Consider the following 24084-nt stretch of genomic DNA (forward strand, 5'->3'; position numbering starts at 1 on the left):
GGATGTGTCCTTCGTTACCAATTGACATACTCGGCGCGAATGAACAGTGGGTTTCATCGGAAATTCGCTATAAATTGCTGAACTTTACTTCGTCAAAACGACATATCGAATACATATATGCTTTATGGGAGGGACCGGCTTTTTCTTCGTTATGCCATTATTTCTTATACACAGTTTCGTTATAGTGAGGTTCGACTGTATAGTTGTTATGGCTGGGGGCTAGCTAGCTCTGTTATATTTATAACTATGCTTAGCAATACTATACAGAAATTTAAGCTATTTCAGGTGCTCTTGGAAAAGTGTGCTTTGTTTCAATATTTTATATGAAACAGTCATCCGGCTGAAAGCACACTTTCGTAAAGAATTTGACCCAAGCTCTGTTTTCAATAATTCCTGCCCCGTAATTTTGAACTCTGAACTTATTGATCACAAATGTAGCTTCCCCAGATTACTGATGCCTTTAATATTCATGTGCGCCTAAAATAAAGCGGAAAATTTCGACAGCTCAGCTGGGAAGCTACTCTATTTCCTTTCCTCTTACTCCTGTCTGCAACAAATCATCAAACAATGCTTATTTAGATTAAAAAGGAGTATTTTTCATCCCAAATGTACCATTACAAGGCCTAAAGAATGCCATTTCGCTAGTTTTGCAAAGCAGAACATTAACAGTAAAAATTTAACATGCATGCCAGTAAAATGTGATATGCATGTTAATGCATCAGAATCTGAGGACGCTATATTTCTGCTTGATAGCCATGAAGGAAGCCTTGTGATCTGAGAGCTGGTAGATAATGTCCTATGTGTTGGATCAATGCTTGTTTCTGAAAGACGAAGTTATGCATGTTTTGGGAAGCCGCCACAGCAGAGGAGTCGACTACGCTGCGACGTACACTTGACGTCACTAACCACTCCGCGTGCACTGGAGAGTTTCTGAAAAAGTTACGAGTGACACTAGTGCAACCCTCCTCCTCTTTCCATGTTATCCATCCTAAGGACAAAGAACGGGCCTTGAACAGCTGTCGCTGTAAAACGGGGCGCTGCCTTTAATTCACCCTTTTGGAATCTCGGTTCCATCAGATGAAAAAGCATGCGATGTCCTGTTGGAAGAGAGTTTAATGCGACAGCATGTATTTTTAACCATAATTAAATGAACACACATTTAGTATCTTCGCCATAGCTAAACAAAGTTAACATTTTCGGCACATCGATCGCTTCCGATGAAATTCGCGCCAAGCTACCGGCAGCGAATAATAACGAAAACTTATTGGGATAAATCTTCCTTGGTATGCCGAATGACAGTAGAATACTGTCAAACCCTCAACACATCGACGTCATCGTACACGTCACACTCTGCCCGACGACGAACGCGTCCAGATGGGCGACTGCGCGTCGGGTACGCACTCTGCGTCCTGACTTCCGGCTGTGGCCTGACAATGCCCTGCAGAAAACGCCGCGAAGGCACCACCGCCACACCAGCGACTGTTGCGCTTCTAGAGTCACGCGTCCTGCGGGGAAGCTCGTAGAAGGAGACGGACCGCTTGTGCCGCGGCGACTTCAACGCCCTGTGGCCCATCGCCTGCGGCGCCCTTGCCGAGTTCAGCGGCGCAGTACCGCCATCGTCAGTACCCACGCCGCTGTCGGCCAGCGCAGCCCGACCCGGGACGTTGGCAGGAAGCCGGCACGTGCAGCTTGCCACGGCCGTAGGAACAACCGGGTCTTCTCTTTGGATCAAGGCTCGAGTGACAGGCAGCGCCATAAGCGCCGCTGGCGGCAACGACCGCGACCGGCGAGAAAGGCAGGGTGGAGGCGCCATCACGATGATGGGGACTATGGGTTCGGGAAGGCGTCGCCTTTTGGGTCGTCGAACCACCACAGGCATGGGGACCTGAACTTCCAGTCCCACGTTCAATGGCTCGGGGGTCGGAGGAAGAGGAGCAGGCGGCGGTGGTGGTGGAGCAGGCGTTTTAAGAGGATTAAGGGGCTGCGATGTTGCCTTCTCATCTTTCTTCGACGGCTTCTTGCGCTTCCTTCGCTTCTTCCTGATGCGTATGTGGACAGTTTTTCTGGTGCTAAGGGATTTCCCGCTCTCGCCAACGGCCAAGAACACGACCGCGATGGCGCCAGCCGCCGGGGCACCGAGCATGCCGAACGCGGCCGCGAACACCATCGCCATCCAGTGGCCCACCAGCTCGTCTGTGAAGAGCGGACACGCCGACGTCATGTCCGTGTCGATAATCTTGTACGGGTAGAAACAGTCGCCGACGGGCTTCTCCGCCGTCGCGGCGGCTGTCGTACGTGCGGGCGGCTGCTGCAGTCGGAGGTACTTTGGTTTTGCGGCGTCCTTGCTTCTGTCGGCCTCTACTGGGCAAAGTGGCAAACTCTTGATACCCACCTTGTCCTTGGTGGCACATTTGCCTATCAAAGCGCTCGGCACCAGACGACAGAAGGGCTCCGGCCTGTTCGCCGGCGGCCAGACCCTGGCGACGGCGTCGTCGAGCACGGCGAACGCGCCGCTGCGGTACGGCCGGCAGAAGTACGTGTCCGCCAGCACGCAGACAGGCAGCCATCGCGCGATCATGGGAAGCACCAGTAGAAGGTGCGCGAGAAGCAACACCGCTCCCGCCATGACGACCGCTGCTACGAACACGGGGCTCCTGCCGCCTTTCTCGAGGTTCCTCAGGCGCCGGTTCCAGGCGCCGCAGGCGACCAGCGACGACGCCAGGGTGATGGCCAGCGCAAGTCCCAACACGGCCATTTGGACCAAAGACAGCGGACCCGTCACCATGTGCTTCAGCGCGGCGTAGCCGGCGAACTTGTCCTCCCAGGCGGACATGTTGCCCCGGAGCCACTGGATGCTGCTCGTGGTCGCCTCCAGGGCCTTGTCGACATTTTGCTTGGTCTCCCTGAGCAACTCGGCTGTGAGCCGGCTGTAGTTATGCAACAGTTCGAAGGTCCACTCGTATGCCTGCGGAGTCTTGGCTCTCAGGCCGTCGTCCATGCCGTACCAGGTGCTGATCATGGTGAGCAGGCTGAGCAGCTGCACGCTGGCGCAGCAGAGCACGACCAGTTGGCACACGAGCCACGGCACCAGGCCTACCGCGGCGGTGTAGCGTCTCAAGCAGCACGCGGCCAGAGGCAGCTGCACGAACAGCTCGAGCAGCACCAGGCCCAGCAGGATGTAGCAGAGGAGGGCAACGTTGCTCACGGACGACTGCTCCGCGTCCAGGTAGCCGACCAGAGCGGCCATGCTACCGTCGCGCGCCAGCTCGGAAAACAGGTCGGCATTCCCCGGCGGCTCGGAGGTCAGGCCGGCCACCAGAGAGCGGCCCTTGCTGTTGAACCACGGGCTGGAGCCGCCTTCGGCATATTCCATGTCCAGCTTGACCAGCACCGGCTTCTTACTGGGAGCGGCGGCCATGGTTCTTCAGTGAAGACGGTGTCGTTCCTTCGCGATTCGTTCATATCACAAAGTCGCCTGCCGCGATCGCGGCTCGCACCCGATGGCGACACGAGGCTCGCGGACCACGCTCAGCGCTCGCTTCGTCTTCTTCAAACATCGTCCGTTTTCGGTATTCACTTGTCAATATGAGTCGGTTTGAAAGCTAACACAGATCAATCATCGTCATTTGAAATGAAAGCCGGCCCCACCGGGACCTTTCACTGTGCACCAGAACCTATGTACAGAGACATTTTTACATTGTTTCCATCGAAATGCACAAAGAACACAACGTGGCTAGCTGGAGTTTGGTTTTCATTCCTTGAAATTCCCAGGAATGAAATGAAATTGCCAGAAATCTTTACTTGCAGCAGAAATGAGTGCAGTGTGCTGCAATGTGAAATAAGCTAGCTATAAAGCTGAAATTTTACAATTAAAATGTATGCCCTTGGCTTATTGCAAAACATTTCTATATTTTCATGACTGCGAGTTAACACAGAGCCATCCAACTTCTTGTCCTTACTTCTTTTAAAGGTTCGTTACAGTCTCCTTACTACTCGGCAAGATTTCTGCATCAAGACAACAGTTGTAGAACAGGTTACCTCAATCAAACACAGCAGTTTTCTGACCATACCAGCTCAGCAGGCAAAAGTAAACACTAACATTTATTACACATATAAATGCTTCCTTACATTTATATTACACTCATAAATTTTTTATTACACATATAAATGCTTCCTTACATTTATATTACACTCATAAATAGCCTGCAGTAGGGCTTACAACAGGCATTTAATAGGTGCCTCCTAATTCCCTTTCAGGTAGAGTTGCTAAGGTCTTTGCACATGAGGTAGTTTTGAATGGCTGGTGGGAAATTTGCCCTTGGAATGAGCTCTTCGAAGTAGTGACCATGGATGTCATGCAGCCACTTTCGCAGGACCACACGGCAGAGGTGTTTCAACTTAAACGGAGAGTCTGCAAAGAGCAGGAACAACCAGAGCATAAGTGCATTTTCAAAGTAATCCAATACAGCTATCTATATATCCTATCCAAATCACAGCTACTGCTTAAGGTTACTTGCCCCAGAAGAGAGAAAGCAGTCTGAAAGTTCTTGTCGACCCTTTTTATTACAAAACCAGAGATATTTTGCCACTCTGTTATGCTGCGCCATGTTTGTGTAGTAGTTACCATATTTTTATAAAACTTCTTTTTTTGGGCTCGTCGGTGCATTTTGAACCTAAAAAAGGAGCAGCGCCAAAACATGCAACCACAGGCGAAAAAAGAAGGCAAGTGCCTGTGCCTTCTCCTTTCTTCGTCTGTGGTTGCATGTTTTGGTGCTGCTCCTTTTCTTAGGTTCAGTTACCATATATTCCTGAGCCGCCGCGGCTGAGTGGTTACGGCGCTCGGCTGCTGGCCCGAAAGACACGGGTTCGATCCCGGCCGCGGCGTTCGAATTTCGATGGAGGCGAAATTCTAGAGGCCCGTGTACTGTGCGATGTCAGTGCACGTTAAAGAACCCCAGGTGGTCGAAATTTCTGGAGCCCTTCACTATGGCGTCTCTCATAGCCTGAGCCGCTTTGGGACGTTAAACCCCCATAAACCATATATTCCTGAATGTAGTGCGACCATGACTGTAACATGAGGGTGGCTTTTGTGGGCACGAAAAAGGAAAAAAAAAGTACATAAACGCAATGTGAGGAAGAAAACGATAGTACAACAGAAAGTTGGGTCGAAGTGTATGAACGAAAGTACCTCAAAAATTGGCATTCCTGTGCCTCTTCATTCCCATCATATCTCTTGCCACCACCGTCGCCATCACAACGATGCAACTGCAAAATGCCTTATGGCAGTTTTTCCCAAGTACGGACTGCCACAATTACTGCGCAAAGGTTTCACGTGCCTTTTCTCTTCAAGAGAGCCGTGCAAGATTCTCGGGTAAGACCCATATAAAGATACGCATGGAGTTCCGCATGAAAACACTCCTATTTGATCAAACAACTGGCAAGCCATGCCTCCTGAATGTCAATGACCGGAGTGACCGTTCTTGGTAAACAAGGAGTCTTTTTACCATTGCACAGCAGCATGCAAGTTTGATGCTGTCGGAAAGTGCGTCAGAAACTGAGGGCAGCAGCGAGAGCATCTCTTCATGATCAATATAGTAATGCAAAGCTTTCAATCACCTGCAGAGGATTACTGACGTTAATGAATAACAGTTTTAGCAGCATCGTATGGTAAATGCGCTAAAAATGGTAACTATGACCACAATGCAAATGCAACTTGGCAAACAAGGCTACAATAGCAACTGCAACGGTTACGTTATTGGTAGTATGGCTAGTCGACTGCGCTAAAATAATCATTTAGTAGAACGCAATGAAGGCCTGTACGCCTCGTGCACTCTCATGTGTTTGTTGGGGCAAAGTATCCAAATCCAGACTTCAGGAATTTTGCAAATGCGTCTTACATGACCCCATGATGGATTCACATGCCCGAATAAGTGTCGAATCTCCAGTGCTTGCTTCCTTTAGAAGCAGAACATGCGGAACCTTGCTCGGGAGACGGTGCTGGAGGTGAGATTAATGCATGTATTGCTGGATCAGTAGTCTTCCGAGTTGACAGATGACAGTTTATTCCTTCAATGCAAAATGAACAACAAAAGTACTTATTGAACATATTTTTCATACATTGGCTCTATCCTTCCTTGGCACTCCTAACTTCCTCCAATTTCCTTGGCACTCTTGAACAAGGAATGATCTTTTTTGGAAGGACACACGTGACTTGCCGCATTATTCGAGTGTACTGCTTAGCATTGGTTTGCCTAGGAGTGCGGCTTCTGCCTGGAAATTGTAGTAGCATTCACTGAGATTCTTTTAGCCTTTTGGCTTGCTTTTTATCAGTTTTAGTGTTGGTTACTTGTTTCTCTTGTGTTATGGGTTTTAGCTAGATATGACTCGGCCTTGCTAGGAAGATGTGTTGTTACTTCTGCATGTAGGTGTGACTGGGTGTCTGTGTGTGTTTGTGGTTGTGTGTTTGTGAGAGTTGTTCTTGCATCATCTTCATCTGCGATCTGCTTAAGAGCAGCAAGGAACCTTTGTTTTGCTCTTCTGAGATACTACATTGAAACAAGGTCCCTTCATATTTTACTAGGCGGCGGTTTTGCTGACTGAGTGTGCACGTGCGCATTCCGGATACCATCAACGACTGATTTCGCTCGGGTATAAATGCAGCTGTTGTCACAAAAACAAAACCAGTCGGAAGTCTGCGCTATGTCCTGTTGTTAACACGTTCACTGCGGAGGCGAATTTTAGAGCCCTAATCCCTGTGCAGCGTGGTCCACTGGTGGGCCACCTTTAATTCTCTTGGGTGAGTCGTGACAATGCACAGCTACAATGCACAGGGAGGCACTGCGAAGCCAATTTCTTGGAACCACCAACATGGCATGTGTACTCTTCACAGGCTCTTTGGTAAAAGAGAACTGACCCACAGATTCATCACGCGACTCAGCATTCATTGCCGCACAGCATGAATACACGACGTGACCCACCGGTGACCCACAACACTGCAAACATGCTAAGTGTCTTTCTTCCCCCCTTTTTTGCGCAAGTGTATTCCTTTAAATGGGCTCTGGAACGGGCTCTCAATAATGCTAAGGTATGCTTAGAATGTTAAAAGAAGCCCCTCCACAAATATCTTCCAGCAAGAATTTTTTTTAATGCATTTCATGCAAGCTGTAGTCAAAATGTGAATTTCCGTGTCTTCGTGCCTTTCCCTCTCTTCTCGTCACTTTTTGTGCGCTGAAATGTCAGCGCTCCTCCACCGGCCCCACTCACTTGGCCCATCCGCCGGCTGCGGACGTAGCGAGCACTGCATGACGCGTTGCACATGGATTCGGGCGAAAGACTGACACTACTGGACACCACTAGGTGTGGAAGCAGAAGTTTTTAAAAATGCATTGTAAAGTATCGGCTCGCCTTTGAGGTCTTTTATGCGGCATGAACACTCGGTGGCCTGTACTCTCAAGCGTATTGCACACAACCTCAAACATCCTTTTCGGGGACCCTTTAATGCAAAATGAACTCACTCACCCAAGCAAAAGTACCTATTTGGTTTTATACATAATGAGCCAACTAGCCAAAATTCATGCTCTGAAGAAACATATTCTTGCATTTATATGATTTATGGTAGTTTAACGCCCCAAAGCGACTAAAGCTACAAGGGACGCCACAATAAAGGGCCCGGGAAATTTTGCCCACCTGGAGTTCTTTAACGTGCATTGACATCGCACAGTAGTACACGGGCCTCTAGAATTTCGCCTCCATCGAAATTCGACTCCTGCAGCCGGGATCGAACCCGCGTCTTTTGGGTCAGCAACCGAGCGCCATAACCACTGAGCCACCACGGCAGCGCTCTTGCATTGATAGTAAACGTGCGAAATGAGTAAGAACATAGTGAAAACTGCAATACAAAACATGAAAATAGGAGTAGGCTAAAGAAATTAAAATGCGATTGCGAGCGTTTGTAGGACTTGCCTAGAGTCTGCAGCATGGCTGACCAAAGGGCTCGGTTGAGGGTACACCATTGAGGACCAACGCACAGGCAGCTGTTCACAAGATCCTTTAGAGGCGAGGGACTTGTCACAAAGAATTGCATTGTTTCAAGAACACCAAGCGCATGTTGTTCATTTTTTTTGTAGTGGAAAATACAGCTGCAAAAAGAAAAATTGAAGCCAATGTGAATAGCAGCAACACTACACGGTACATAACTGCTTAGAAAAGTCTGAAAACTAAAAGAAAGCTAGAGGCCTGTTTGCCATAGCCAGCCATTATATAAAACTTGCTTAAAAGAGAACAGCGCAAACACAGCAATGTTAAACCAACTAGCCTGCAACAACACCTTCGTAAATTATACAAAAGCATTATACTTGGCCCTAGGCTATACCCATTACTTAGTCTGAAAAGATACAATGTTAACACTAATGATGTGTTAACTGAACCTAGCATTAGAAGTGTTTCCTATCTGCACCATGTATTTCCTGACTGTGTCTAGCATAATGGTATGATAAACAAGATACTACCTGTGGCATGTTATTGCTGCCACAACTGTAGCTGCCATTCGAAAGAAACCAATAATGAACGAGGATTTCCTGCATTCAGAACATCAGTGAAGCTTACACTGCCAGCCTGAGGTTGCTTGCTTCATCAGAAAAGCCAATGGCTGGATCTAGCCCCATCCGCAAGGCCCGGAGAAGTGTGTTGTGGTCACTGACGGCCAGCTGCAGACTGGGGTTGCCGCTGTGCACAGTCTGATAGCGACGATTAAGGTCACCGCCAGCAGCGACGAGAAGCCGCATGAGCTGTTCGTTTGGATCCAACAATGCTGGAAGCAAAAAAATTGGCCAATGATTACGATACTTGGCAATGAGAAATTTGAGGGCAACTCCTTCAGTATTTGTGGCCGGATGACCGCGCGTAACACTCGGGTGCCTTCTCTCGTGAGCAGCAGCAACAAGTTGCAATCTGCACAGTGCACTCGCCGTATACCTTACTGATGACGCCATCTTTCAGCGAGCTGCTTCCATGCAGCCTGTCTTCAGGCTGCCGCTGTACCCTCCTCCTCCGCTTAACTCTCTTCACTATCACTATACCTCCACTGCACTAGGCGTTCACTCTATTTCATCCTCTGCTGGCTACGACGAGGCCAAGGGCACCGCTCAATCCACAAACAGGCGCTTAAGAGCTGTGCTCTAAAAACCAACATGAGCTTCCACCTGCGTCAGGGGATTCTCATCCCAGACTGGGTTCCATAGAAACCTTGGGTTCCTTGGAGTGCTCTTGGGTTCATATTTGTTCAATTATTTTTGCAGCATCGCACAACTGTCCCTTCCCTAATTACCGACGTGACATACAGCTGCCAAGTCTCCCAAACTATAATGGACGGTTTATGGGGTCTAGCGTTCCAAAGCGACTCAGGCTATGAGAGATGCCGTAGTGAAGGGCTCTGGAAATTTCGACCACCTGCGGTTCTTTAACGCGCACTTACATCGCACAGCACACGGGCCTCTAGAATTTCACCTCCATCGAAATTCGACCGCTGCGGCTGGGATCGAACCCAAGTCTTTCGGGTCAGCAGACAACCACTGAGCGGCCCCAAAGGCATATCACTCAAGTGAACCTGCTAACCAGGTTGCTTCAAGTGTACAATGAGAAAAAAGCACAAAGGGATTACTACACCATTTAAACCATCGCAGCTGAGCTTGCAAATTTGTCTGAAGCTTGAATAAACTCGACAGCGTGCCTACACAGATATCAAATATTATGTGCATCTTTATTGCAGCGACATTTAAAAATCATCCCTAATTTGCGGTGAAACTGCAAACAGAAGATGTGCACTGTGAGAACTCATACTAATTTTGACAATGCTACTTATCTGGTTTGGCTACGCATGGCGCAGCGAAAAAAGAAAGCATTTATAATCAAGAAAATTGGATTTAAAAATGAAACATCTTTCTTGCGACGTAAAGACGAAAAAAAAAAAAGGTTCCTTGATTGCTGTTTAGCAGTGGATGGAGGTGGAGCCTAGTCTCTGAGACCTCTGTATTGAAAATAGATTTTGATGCCACCAAAGTTTGCTCGTGAAAATAGTTACAAGGTTGCAGCGATACCTGCACTTCAGTGCTTGGTGCCTTCTGGCTGATAAAACCTCCGTTTTCAGTGCAAGGAATCATTACAACATGAGAAGCTAGTAATACAGGCCAGCTTGAGTGTCTCTTCAGTGTCCCTTTAACATCGACTCAGAGGCATGAACATGAACCACAGTGGGTCGTACCGCATGCAAGGGGGTTGATACACTTGTCACTGATGTGGTTTGGGTTGGCTCCAGCTTCCAGGAGGATCCGTACGGAAGCCATGTCCCTCCTCAACACTGCATATGACAGGGCAGAGTGGTACCGCGGGTGCACCTGACGTGGCAGCTGTTCGATGAGTTCAGTCACCCGCAGCACGTAGGTGTTGGGGTCGAAGCCAGCCACTATCAACTCCCGCAGGCATTCGTGGCTGCAGCAACAATGATATGCGACAAAAACTACAACGGCAGATCCATAAGTGAAACAGGCGAGCTTTCATTGCCAGAACACTACAGCAGGGCCTTCCTTCCCAAACAGAGCGCTGCGAAACCCTTGCAGCGCTTCTTCTTGAGTTTCCCAAGCACCGTTTGACCCATGCATGACTCCATCTTTCTTTAGCCCACGTTCTTTTGGAACTGATCATGTTGCAACTGCTTATAGCTGACTACACAACCAGTCATTATTAACTGAATTTGGGCATCTTTTTAGAAAAGTGCACCAGCATGTTCTTTTCTGCATGCATGTCAGGCAGAAATGGATGAAAGCCAATACAGGGAGGTTTTTCAGTACTCGCTGAAAGCAAGTGCAGTGTCCCATGGCTAAAATAGGAAGGCAATTAAGCTCCTCCTTAAGGACGTGATGTAACAATGTTAACGGTTATTTGCTACTTTTTTCTTAATTATTACTTTTTCTAATTACACACTAGGCCACGTGATACATCACGAGACACGCAAGATCTCTCGTTAACCAAGAGCGTGTCTGACTCACAAGCGAAGGGTTCAATTCCCAACTAATTAGTACACCAATTTTATTGTCAGCATAATCAATTTACTTTACATCTTCACACGGTATAATGACATTTTGTTAATTCTACATCGCAAGTGTTAATCATTTCCATTCCGCAGCTCAACGTGTGATGCCTTTTCAACCAACTTGGATTTTCTCGGCATCCCAATGCCTAGGCCAATGCTAACAACTATGCTGGCTTCTCTGCTGCTTAACGCTATCGCGTGCAACGGTGCAAGCACGAGGCACATGGAAATGGGTGCCCCTTTCCGACGCTTCACGTGGGGTGGGTCTGGGCGAGTGTAGGTGGGCGGAGCGTACGCCTAGCAGGTGCTCATGGAGCCACCGAATAAAAGTAATAGCTGTGATATGACGCAATCACAACTAAGACCAGCAGTTGGGGGTCTCATAGACAAGTCTCATCCCAGAAATATATTGGCTCTACAAGTAGCAGATCGACTCCCCCAATATGTCATCATCATCATCATCATCATTTATTGATCCCTTAAGGACCCTTCACAGGGTATTACATAAGGGGGGGGGGGGGAGCAACGTATGTAGGACAATACAAGAACAAAGTCAGAGGTTTAAAAAAAAAACAAATCTAATGAACCATATATATATAAACATACAATGAGGGCAATTAGGACAACGAATACAATCAGTAACATCAAATGAGAACACAATTAAAACAGTTACAAAAAAAAATCAATCGAGTAGAGAAGGGGATTTACAAACGACTGGCTCAAGCACATCAAACTATGGGCGAGAAAAGAAATATAGACAAATTTAATGTTCAAAGAAAGACAATAACCGGTCTTGGAATTTGACAAGGTCACTTTCCATGACAGTAGAATCTGGCAATTCATTCCATTCCTGTATTGCAATTGGTAGAAATGACTTATTAAAAGCAGATGTTGATCCATGCAGGCGCTGTATACTTAAGCTATTGAATAAGCGTCGAGATGAACGTGCTGGTGGATGAAGAAAAGATTGGCGCAGATGCGTGAAATGATAGAATATCTTGTGAAAGAGGCATAGTCGTGATATCTTGCTGCGAAAGACCAATGAGGGGAGATCCAGTGACGATTTTATACTGCTGATACTGATTTTGTAGTTCGCGGTTCTGCACAGATTCTAAAGAGTTGACGAGATAAGTCTGATGTGGACACCAGATAGCGCATGCTTATTCTAGTTTGTATATCAATTTCCGGTGACCATTTTCACAGGACGTCGACACAGCTTCAATGAGTGCGCCAAAGCTTCCTTACTTTCTCTTTCTTCATGTGTTGCAAAAATACTACATGACTTGGAAAATGCCTATTGTGCCATTCAAACTTTTGTAGCGATAGCTACATTACGGTAGCATTTCGAGCCTTCAGCGACCCTGTGGATGTGCCGCCATGCTGTCACGTGGTGCGGAGCAGCTGCCTGCGGTGCAGCGCCGTGGCTGATCACGTGGTTGGTCACGTGACCAAGTTCCACTCGGCCAGCTGTAGCTATCGCATCACTCCAGGTTTAAGCAGAGCTAAACCAACGCCATTTTTTGTATGCAGAAGTACTCGAAATATTCGCTTCGAAATTATTCTAAGGAAATTATTACTTGCTTCAAATTCACTTAGAGCCAAAAAGCCACTATCTGCACAAGCCTAGTGAATACTATGCCCTAAAAAAAATTGTTTCATGAACTGCGGTGGCTATGCATTGCGGGGTAACGCTTGAATAATGGGAGTTTTTCTCCGTTGCAATTTTCTACCTAGACACCCACCTTGCAGATGAGATTTCCTCACAACTGTTCGGTCTATTTTAACTCCGTTTGTTTTGCTGCTCTCATAGGACTATAATGTGTCAAGCCGTTCTTTGTTTTTCAAATTTGTAAATTTTAAATTTCTTGTATGATGTTTTCTTTTTCCTCTGTACAGTAAAGGTCAGTGCATCGCAAAAATTCAAAACCAAAATTTGTACTTTGCGAAAAAAGAAATGAGAATGTTTTGACCTGTAGCACAACAGCGGGAACGAAATGAACGTTGAATCAGCCTTTTGCCATTTGCCAAATTTGCTTAGCTCTGCAGATTCAGAGAAAAAATATGCATTAAAACAATTCTCTGGAGATATAATAGTGAAATTTTGTATGAATCTCAGGTAAATACGTCAAGAAATTGCATTTTTTTTTGCTAAAAGCCATGTCCCTGCTTAAAGGGAGACTGAAGACTGCTCCGTCCCAATCTTGTTCTCAGTAAAAATCAGTTGCATTTATCACCAAGAAAACTGGCTTTAGAAAAACTAACAGAGTAGCAAGGTGGAAAGTCGGGTGAGTTGATGCGGATTCGCGGTGAAGGTGAGCGCAGCGCAGACCGTTGAGCTACTGAAAGGCTTGAACCTTAATGCTCTTGCTTTGGCAGCCCAAAATGTGAAAGGCATGCATTTCGATGTTTTTCTCGGCAAAAACGCACAAACCAAAAACCCCTTTCCATGTGATTGCTACAGAAAGGAACAAATGGCAATATGTTACTCAAGCCTCCAGATCCAAGATCTCTGTTTTGGCACCAATCTGATAAACTAAGCCCAATCCCAGCAGCCCAAGAACCTTTAGTATTGATGCCACCCACCTCCTTTATTCCTTAACTCACGCAGCCCTTATAAAAACTGTATCTGTGTCGAGATAGGTTTCAGAAACAGCGAAGGAACAGTCTTTTCTCGAAATGGTTTCCCTCCAGCTTAAGCCTACTTAAGCTGCTTGGGATGGTAAAACGTACCTTAATATGTCGGTTTGTGAGTGGTGCCCACTTTCACAGACATCTTCCTCAGTAGTGTGGACAGGTGTCTTAAGGGTAACCTTAATTCAGGTATGTGGATGACAACCTGGTGAATGTGGACAGTAAATGCTTTACAGACCAGGTCGTCAATGCTTTTAAAGGTTTTCCCTGAATGCGGGCGTGGCTTCATCTTTACCTTTCATTTACTGGCTGGGGATAAATTGCAGTTTCTGGATGTGTAGCTATCTTTCGAACAGAGCTATATACGTTGGCTGTACCATCCTAGACCGGCTGAACTCTTGCTTCATTCAGGCTCGGGCCACTCAACATTTGTGATCAATGGTATACTTTTTCGTGCCTTTGTTCGGTCCTCATGAAGTCCTGCAGGTCTGACATGTCACAAAGCTTCTATGACCAGGTAAAGAGATTAAACGCCTCAAACTATCCAGACAGTAAAATCAGATCTGCTTGCGAAAAGCTTATACACTGGGCAAGAGGAAATCCACCGAAGAAAAAAAAGGAAAAGGCGGTGCAGCCACACAAGCACTGCCTTTCGCACAATCTCAGTAATGTGGCAAAGCGCTGTAATATTCAAGTAATTTCTATGGCCTAAAAGTTTGTGGCCTGGTGAGCAGAAAAATAAGCAACTGGACAGACTAAATAGAAAAAGATCTAAAACAGGACATTCCTCGGGTTCATCTTTTGCAAATCGGGTGTGGTGTATGAACTTTCGGTTTCTTGTGACAAGACATACGCAGGTCATTATCTGAACTTGCGACTAAAAGAACATGAAAAATTGCTCTTAGGATCCAATTCTTCATATCTCACTGACTGCTGCCGGGAATATAAAGGTGTAGCCTACTTAATGAACATGAAAAAAGTTTTGTAATTCTTGTAAATTTCTGCAAGATTATCGAGGTTATTTAAGCCCACTGCTTTGACTGCGAAAGAACTAACATATCTAGACCATACGTGGAACTAGTTTACTTCTGGTGTTCCTTGATTGTGACAGCAATGTTTTCTAGATAGTGTACCATGCATCTTGTTACTCCGCTTTTGAATATCTTGCCCAGCAATGTGCATGTTACCTTTTTGTCCCCGCATTTTCCATCTTTCTTTTTCTTGTTAGGAATTTTTTCACGCGGTGGGTTTGTATTCCGTGTTCTTCCAATGAAGACTTAGTTGCGAAATCACTCGTGTCGTGTCTTGCTTCTTCCTTTCGTCCTCATCTTTCATGCTACCTTCAGCATAAAACTCGCAGAGTTTGCAACGCGAATGCTTGAGTGTTAGCTGTGATACAAAATCGAAGAATTATTTAGAGACATGTTCAGTTTTGACAGTTATTGATCTGATTTAAGATGATACTGCAGAAGCTTGGGCAAGTTGGTGTGACATGGTTTTTTCAGCAGCGCAGGGGACAAAGGACGTGACAAGTGCACAGACAGAGTTGTAAGTTCAGCGCCGTGTCTGTGCACTTGTCACGTCCTTTGTCCCCTGCGCTGCTGAAAAAAACCCTGATTTATGATGATTAGTCAAGGTAAGTTTAATTCTACGAGAAGCATGGGACATGGCCTACATGAGGAAAGGGGAGTTATGCCACTAGGTTTCGCAGCACCCTCAAAATATGCAGTGACACAAAATAGCGCTGGCACCATGCACCCCCGTGTGGGACGCTCTTTGAGCGGTGGTGGGCATCAGCATTTCTTCTTCTTCTTCTTCTCCTCAAGTAATATGGCACATACCCACGTGGGGGGGATTGGCCAAGGTATAGAGTAGAATGCCAATGAAGCATTTGAGCATTTGCAGGCACGGCCATTGCAGCCCCAGCTCAAGTGGCAAGAAAAGCTAATGCTCTGCTATCTTTTGTGCCACTTGTGTCAAATTCGTGACAGGGCTCCACCATCACCGCTGGGAAGTGAATGGCAATGTAGCCCAGTCTCAGAGTTCCGCAAGCATAAATAAATAAGCTGCAATGGTGGCAATGTCTGCATTTAATTTCTTGGCCTTTAATAATAAAGCCTACAAGAGCTGCCTTTCTGTCATTAGAACGTGGTAATACAAGCCAACTGCAATTTGACCAATAACACCACCTCACACTGCAGCACCTTCATACATAAGTATTCACCGAGTGTTTGCACCCTTGGAAGCAGCTGCTATTCAGAAGTGCACCCGTGTGCCAGTAACCATCATGACCACTCACCTGCCCCACTCGATGGCTATGTGCAGGGGCGAAATCATGGCCTCAAGCTCACTCGCAGGGGTGCGTGGCCGCTGGAATGGCTGCAGGCAATCCTCGAGTAGCTTCTGCATGTCCATGGCGTTGATAAGAAGTCTCAGGCAACTGCAAGAGGACAAGGCCCTGGAAAGCTCATTTCCAAATCAGCACCATCAGGACAAAGGCCCTTCCCAAAAATTGATCTCCATTTAATGCTGTCCAAAGCAATGCTTATTATAGAACATTAATAATGATCATTAAAATTTTAATGTTTACTTCAGAAGATCCTCTCCGAATTTTAATGCGACAGCGTTAAAGGCCCCGTTCTCCAGAAAACCCGGTGTCGGTGTTGTCGGCATTGTGAGTGAAAAATCACTAGCATGGCTCTGGCAGGTGGTGCTTAGAGAGCAAGCTAGGAGGAAGGAGGGCCACCTAGGTCACGTAACCTTGCAGCGTCATAACAACCTGCCCACCGTGGCTGGTGGCAGTTGAATTAATGACTGGTTGCTCGGGAAGAGCCACACAAGGCCCACCGCGGCGCCACAAGGAGCACCTGCCATCGCAGGGCAGTGGCGCATCGCTTAACCGCTGCACCACTGCGCCAGGAGGGGTACGAGGACTCCCAGGGATATATGAATGTTAAGTAGAGATGAACATTAGCAAAGCTTTAAAGGGGTTGGTTGTACACCTTAGCATAGGGGTGTGCACTCCTACGCTAAGATAGAGTAGAGAATGGCCTCCTGCATATATAGGAATTAACCCATTAGGCTATGGCATCATACCCTTAACCCTTGCACTGCCACTCCTGAGATACCTCGGGCGACCATACATGCACACCCCCTGCTTCTCCCGAGTAAACTCGTTTTGGCATTTTAACTCACTCCCTGCTGTTCCCGATAATACTCGTGTGAAGAAAATGTGCAAGTATGTCGTGCCATCTATGGAGAGGCTCCACAGATTCATAGACCTTGTAGGGTAAATTTTAAACAAAAGATGGAGCGCATGTTTCTACATCTGCGTTGCTTCGTTTTTGTCTTGGCAGAGCATCCGTGGCAAGGCAGCGTGCCACGTGCGTCTGCACTTTGACGGATGAAGAAATTCAAGAACTGCTTATGTATTCAGACTCTGATGACAGTAAGAACGAGGAAGCAGTCCATCTGAGTGATTTGTCGAGTGATGAAGAGCCCCCAGCACGAAAAAATCCCTGCAAGAAGAGGAAATCCAACGGACGAGATTTCTGCTGGAAGAAGAAAGAGTTCAAGCCTCAGGAGCATGCTTTGACCCATCTTAGTAATGCATCCCAGTACATAACTGGCATAAAATTTCCAGGAAACTAATATGCAAAAAAAAAACCTGGCAGGGAGTGCGCAGTGGTGAGTAAAAAACCCAGCAGTGAAAGGGTTAAGACAGAGCTTAGGTGTCCCCACCAATTTTTTTTTATTCTGAAGAGTGGACTAAATTCACATCTTTAGTCACTGCATATGCAGGACCTTTTGTTTTTGCGTAAAACCTGATTTTTACCAATTTTTGCACCCCGGCCTTATTTCTTGAAAATTGGCTTAAACCTGACGTTTCACCAAAAATGGGCCTTCTAGACAACACTGGTTTTCCAGTTCACAAAGAAGAACACACTGCAAGTTACCTGGGTGTTATTTCGGTCAACTGGGGATCCTAAAGGGACACTGAGGAGAAATTGAAGTTGGCTTGTATCGTTCAAATACCAGCCCCTGATCACAAAAACGCCACTCTTACTGAAAACAAAGCTCTTGTAAGGTAGAAAATAGTAAGAAACAAAATACAGGTATCGCCGCCACAGGCGAATCTCGCAAGTACAAGCGTGATGACGTCATAGGACAAGAAGCGCCACCTTGGAAGAATTTTCCTTCCTACATGGATGTCACGAATCTCTGAGGCTGACAAAGGAAGGTTGTGTGGTTGAATATTGAAGTAAGGTTTGTTTTGAAACCGATAGTGCACTTTTATCACACAAGGAAGACAGACAAAAGACAACCTGAATGTTGGAAGCAAAGAAAACTGATGCTTGGTGGCGCCAGAGGCGGCCAGGAGAGTTTCGGTTTTTTATGGCACTTCGCGTCTATGAGCTTTGCGTGCCCCGTGGTTTTGTTTTTGACGCGCCTCGATTTACAAGCGCCGAACAGCAGAGGAACTGCAAGTGCGGCTTCAAGAGCTAGTTAACCTTTGAAGGAGCCTGTTAAGGCTGGTCAGATGATTGCCACGGTCGATGAAAAAGTATGATGGCACGATGGTTGGTGACCGTACAAGGCAGTTCACAGTATAAAGAGCACTTGTGTCTTCGTACGCTTGCCCGGCGAAACGTTCCCGGCTGTGCCAGTCAGCTTCGAACTACCTAAAGGAAATCGTTTATTAGGGACAGGAGACAAGATACAAAGCAGTTAAGAAAAATTGCTGATGGCCTAGCTCTGTTAGGCCACAATATACGCAGCGAAAGAGCGGAGACTTCTGCTTCGGAAGAGTGCATTCACTAGATGTGCCTTTATTCATGGTTGCTGCTTGAGCCGTGGTGGCGGAGCGGTAGCGTCTCCGCCTCAAACGCCAAAGACCCTGGTTCGATTCCGAGCCACGGCACAGGTTTTTTTCTTTTTTTATTCAGTGAGTGTGCGGGGGTTTAAGTGGTTCCTATAGATGCCGCCACCGAATACTTTGGCTAGCGGTTAAGTGCAGGCTCTGTTAAGGCGCGTTTATACTCCGGCGTAACACGTGCGGGCGCTGCACGGCAATGTCACGTGGGCCAAAGCGAGACCATCTATACTCAAACTGCGATTGACCACCGACGCGTTCGGTGGCTTCGGTGCACTCTGACCGCACTGGCGGAGGTTTGGAGCACGTCTCTATTTCACGCCGAGTGCACCAGCCGCCGCCGGCCCGGCCAAACTGGTTCGGCTCCGCGGCGAAGAGCGCGTTGCACCTCATGTGCCTCCTCGGAGCACCGCCACGGTGAAATCGCAAGTTCGCGGCCAGTAAAGCTTTCGCTTTAAAAGAGATTTGGAACCTCCAGAGACCCTGACTCCGCTCTCCTCCAACTCGTTTGTTTGCCGCTCCATTCAATAGCTTCGGCAGTTGGGCGGTGCTGTTCTCTTCGAGCTCTCGGCTAATTTAATCCATTCACAGTACACATCTGAAGGTACATGCAAGTGGGCGAGAGAACTCGATCTAGTGGACCCCGTACACTGGAAAAAAAATAAATAACTAGCCTGGCCCTTGCAACCGTGAGAAACCTCCTCGACGCCGCCTGCTGCACCGTGCAACAGTGCCTTTCAAGGAATCACAATCAATTGGCCCCAAAGCCTCGGCCAGCCTCCGACGGGCGCGACATGCCGACCTTGTCCTCTCCCCTTACGACTCCCCGCACTGGGGTTAAGATATTTAATTAGCAACGGCTACTCATTGAGGAAGGGGGAAATGACCTGCCGGCACCTAATCAAACCGTGCTCCCTCAAAAGCATTGCACGCTCTGTGGGGCTGAGGTCGCTGAAATGCAGGCCGGAGTTTTTGCGAGAACTTCGTTGGTGGGTTTGGGAACGGGATCCATCGTAACGCTGGCAAGGCACCGGTGCAAACGTAAATAAAGCGATGGTAGCGCCCCCTGATAGATGCCTTCAACGTGCGGCGGCGGTAGCTTTCATTTCGGCTGCTGCTAGACTGCAGCGCTAGCTGTCAGAAATAACGGAGTCTGCGTTTACGTCACATTTAACATCACTTTTTCCTGTGACGTCATAAGCTCCCGTGACGTCATAAGAGTGCGCCGAGTTTGAATCGGAGGGCGGGAAAAACTTGTTCAACTTCGAATCCAAATTTCTTTAAAATAATTGCATCTCTCGCTCCCGAACAAGCGGCAACAAAGCCATGAAGTGCCGAACTACCAGATTTCGCTAACAAAAAAAAAATTAATACAGTTCTCCTCATTGTCCCTTTAAAGCTCTTTTAACCGTCATTTTCGTGAGGGAGATGAATTTGAGGGCAAGTTTGAAAAGAGCGATTTAGAAGCTGCAGGCCAAAACTGAGTAAATGCCTTAAGGCGCGCTCACACTAGCGGGAAGCTTCCCGCGCCGGCACAGCGTCAACGTCGACGCTGCCTCGCAGCTCCTCGGAATGACGCTCACACTACGCGCGTTTTCTCGCTGCGGTTGTCTTGGAATGTGGAGAGAGGAGGCGCTGAGGGAGGACCCGAACGAGCAGAAAGAGAAGGGGATAGTCACGTGACACTAGAGAAGACTGGAAAGCGCACCCTGCTAGCTCCCCTCCCGTCACCCTGGCAAAGCAGCCGCCGAGTGCCCCGGCCGGCCGGGGCCGGCCGGCCGGACGCGCAGCCTCCGCCTCCGCCGACGGGGTCACTGAACTGGGACCGACGTCACGGTTCACGGTCAGCGCCCATTGGCTGTTCTGGTCACCGGCACGGGAAAAATAGGTACCGAACCCATCGCTCCGCGGGACGGCAGAGCAGGCTGTCCGCGGGAGAAAAACCGGCTTGGGCGGGAAGCGGCACGCGGGAAACGCCCGGCGTTGCGCGTTTTCCCGCTAATGTGAGCGCCCCTTTACAGGAGCCACTCTATTAAGCACTACCCACGCTGTCGACACCCTGATCTTAGGACCTAGCAGGTTTAAAGTGGGCGTTGTGATGTTGAACGTTTTTGCACTGTACAAAGGCAGGCCAGTATTGTTCAAATGCAGCAGTGCTCCATAGGATACTGACAATGGACGCAAATAAATATTTGTAATAGATTAAAAAAAATTTTTTTCATTGTTAACCACTTTTCAGAAAACCCGAGAGTTCCATACTTGCCTGTGAAAGAATGAGCAAGAAATACAGCATTTTATGTCTAGCAGTAAAATTAACTGTTTTAGCAAACTGTTTTACGCTGCAAAATATTACGTGAAAAATGCCAACTACAGATTTTTCTTTTCTGAATCACGAGATTTGCACCTAAATTAGAGCTAAAAAAATATCACCTGGTTTTGCTCCTTGAATTCCAGAAAAATAAAACCCTGGAACGAGGGCCCAATACATCTGCTGCTCAAGTGCTCTCTTCCTGTCTGGAGCCATCTGTTATGTGTGCACACACATATGCATACATGCACATACACCTGAGCAATGCTGCTGGATTGCCATGCCACATAACACATTCAAACGCCAGCAAAATGAAATGCCTCAGTCGGAATTCAGTTGCGCCACGCGACTATTATAACCTTTTGCAATAGGTCTCGACACAGTGGAAAGTAAATTCTTCTGAAAGGATGAGACAGGCGTTGCCACTTGCACTGTTGAGCATTGTAAGGCGCATTGTGGTGACGAAGAAGTTCTACAAAGACAACATTACAGAAGATTACAGTTCAATGGCCGTCATCATCATCAGCCTGACTATGCAGGGCAAAGGCCTCTCCTCTCCAATTAGCCCTGTCCTTTGCCAGTTGCAGCCACCGTATCCCCCCAAACTTCTTAATCTCACTCGCCCACCTAACCTTCTGGCGCCCCCTGCTACGCTTGCCTTCGCTTGGAATCCATTCCGTTGCCCTTAAGTACCAGCGGTTATCTTGCCTTTGCATTGCATGCCCTGCCCAAGCCCATTTCTTCCTCTTGTTTTCGACTAAAATGTCATTAACCCGCGTTTGTTCCCTCATCCACTCTGCCCGCTTCCAGGCTCTTAACGTTACACCTGTAAGGTGAGGTTTATTGATATGACGAAATATGTCGAAATACGGATATGCATACGAAATATGGATAATACGACGAATATGTCGTTGCCCATGCCAGCCGCACACTTACAAAGGCTGAGTCTCACTACTCTGTGACTGAAAAAGAGTGCCTCGCCATTGTGTGGGCCTTAGGCAAGTTTCGCCCTTACGTGTACGGCCGTCCTTTCGACGTCGTTACGGATCATCACGCCCATTGTTGGCTTTCCTCTCTGTAAGATCCTTCCGGCCGCCTGGCGCGCTGGGTGCTGCGTCTTCAAGAATACAACATCCGAGTCGTGTACTGCTCGGGCCGCAAACATCACGATGCCGACGCCTTGTCTCGCTCCCCGCTGAACTTGCCAGTTTCTGCGAAATCGGAGCCCCTGAGCAATTTCCCACCGTCAGTGACATGCCTTCTGAACAGCGCAAGGATCCATGGATTCGTGCTCTTCTGGACTTTCTCTCCGACTCATCGGCGGTTAATCCATCTCACGCGCTGCGCTGTCAAGCTTCCCATTTTGAGATCCGAGATAACCTGCTTTATCACCGTAATTATCATTCTGATGGACGAAAATGGCTCCTCGTCATTCCTCGCCACCTACGGTCCTATATCTGCTCATGTTTTCGCACTGACTTGCAATGCGGTCACGCAGGCCTTTTCAAGACTTACACGCGGCTCCGCCTCCGCTACTACTGGCATGGCATGTACAATTTCGTTTTGAAACACGTACGCTGGTGCCTCGACTGCCAACGCCGCAAGACACCCACTACCCGTACTGCTGGTGAGTTGCAGCCGCTATCTTGTCCGCCTCGCCCTTTCGACTGCGTTGGCATTGATTTATATGGGCCGCTCCCCTATACTGCTTCTGGCAAACGATGGATCATTGTTGCCGTCGATCACCTCACGCGGTATGCTGAAATCGCCGCGCTCTCTGCTGCCACGGCACAGGATGTGGCATCCTTTCTTCTGCGTCGGTTCATCCTTCGACACGGTGCCCCTCGAGAACTCCTCAGCGACAGAGGCCGTGTCTTCCTATCTGATGTCACCCAAATCTCTGCTCCGTGAGTGCAACGTCATCCATCGGACTTCCACCGCTTACCACCCTCAGACCAACGGCCTCACTGAACGCTTTAACCGCACTCTGGGGGACATGCTGGCTATGTACGTCGGCTCGAACCACACGACCTGAGATCTTATTCTCCCGTATATTACGTTCGCGTACAATACTGCTACGCAATCTACGACAGGATTTTCTCCTTTCTTCCTCCTTTATGGCCGCCATCCCTCCGTTCCCATTGATACTGTTCTCCCCTACCACCCTGACGCATCTGAGTGCACCACCGTCTCCGAAGCCGCCAGGCATGCCGAAGACTGCCGCCAGATTGCCCGGTCGCTCACGACAGCTACTCAATCCCTTCAAAAAACGCGACACGATGAAGATCAACGTCCCCAACATTTCTCTCCCGGCTCTCTTGTCTGGCTATGGATAGCTTCCAGTACTCCGGGCCTCTCCCGGAAATTGCTGGCTAAATATCAAGGGCCATATCGTGTCCTGGCACAAACATCTCCAGTGAACTATATTGTTGAGCCCCTCACGCCGTCACCCGATCTCAGACGCCGCGGCCGTGAGACTGTACATGTCCAGCGCCTTAAGAGATACTACGACCCCGCTGTCTTGTCCGCCCCTTAAGTCGCCAGGATGGCTCCTCTTCTGTCCGGAGGCCATTGCAAAAGAAGACGACGAGCATATGCGCAAGCCGCATGGTCATCGCCTGGTGCATGCTCCTGGCTCCATTGTAAAGACGACGACGAGCATATGCGCGAGCTGCATGGTCATCGCCTGGCACACGCTCTCGGCTGGACTAGCTGACCCGCTGTTGGCCCTGCTCCTGTTAGGAAGCTTCTCAGAATAAACCTCACCTTACACACCTATCATTTTTCTTTCCACAGCTCATTGCATTGTCCTTAACTTGAGGTGAACCGTTTTGGTTAGCCTCCAACCTGGATTTGGCACTTGATCCAGCCTGGATTAAGTGCCACATGAACTGATTTATAGAAACATCCTCAATGCCCATAGTTTTCAGCATGCGCATCTCCGGTGCTTCAAAATCACAAGAAAATTAACCTTTTTGCATTACGTGGGTATGAGCTCAAATCTGAAACTCTGTTGCTTTTTCACGCTGTTCTAATGACCTCATATACTCCGACATGGCTTTTACTTGACAGCTGTGATAGCTTCAAAGCCTCAATGTTACTGTAAAAACCCACATATAATACAGAACCGCATATAATACGAGGTGTACTTTGGGATAGCAAAAACGGAAAACAGTTTTCATCCGC

At 47.9% G+C, this 24084-nt stretch overlaps 1 protein-coding gene across 1 annotated transcript in view; it reads right to left on the reverse strand.

Moving 5' to 3' along the window:
* Positions 1-3788: 3788 nt before the first annotated feature.
* The window catches only part of LOC144133582 (uncharacterized), a 29487-nt gene continuing 9191 nt past the window's right edge, over positions 3789-24084 (reverse strand). Inside the window, exons 5-9 of the mRNA XM_077666769.1 lie at positions 16017-16157; positions 10259-10485; positions 8605-8809; positions 7963-8138; positions 3789-4411 (exon numbers count right to left, since the gene is read on the reverse strand). Of these exons, the coding sequence (XP_077522895.1) occupies positions 4254-4411; positions 7963-8138; positions 8605-8809; positions 10259-10485; positions 16017-16157 (907 nt within the window). The 3' untranslated portion in view covers positions 3789-4253. The remainder of the gene's footprint in view (positions 4412-7962; positions 8139-8604; positions 8810-10258; positions 10486-16016; positions 16158-24084) is intronic.

Source organism: Amblyomma americanum, chromosome 5 (assembly GCF_052857255.1).
Source record: "Amblyomma americanum isolate KBUSLIRL-KWMA chromosome 5, ASM5285725v1, whole genome shotgun sequence".
Taxonomy (NCBI): domain Eukaryota; kingdom Metazoa; phylum Arthropoda; class Arachnida; order Ixodida; family Ixodidae; genus Amblyomma; species Amblyomma americanum.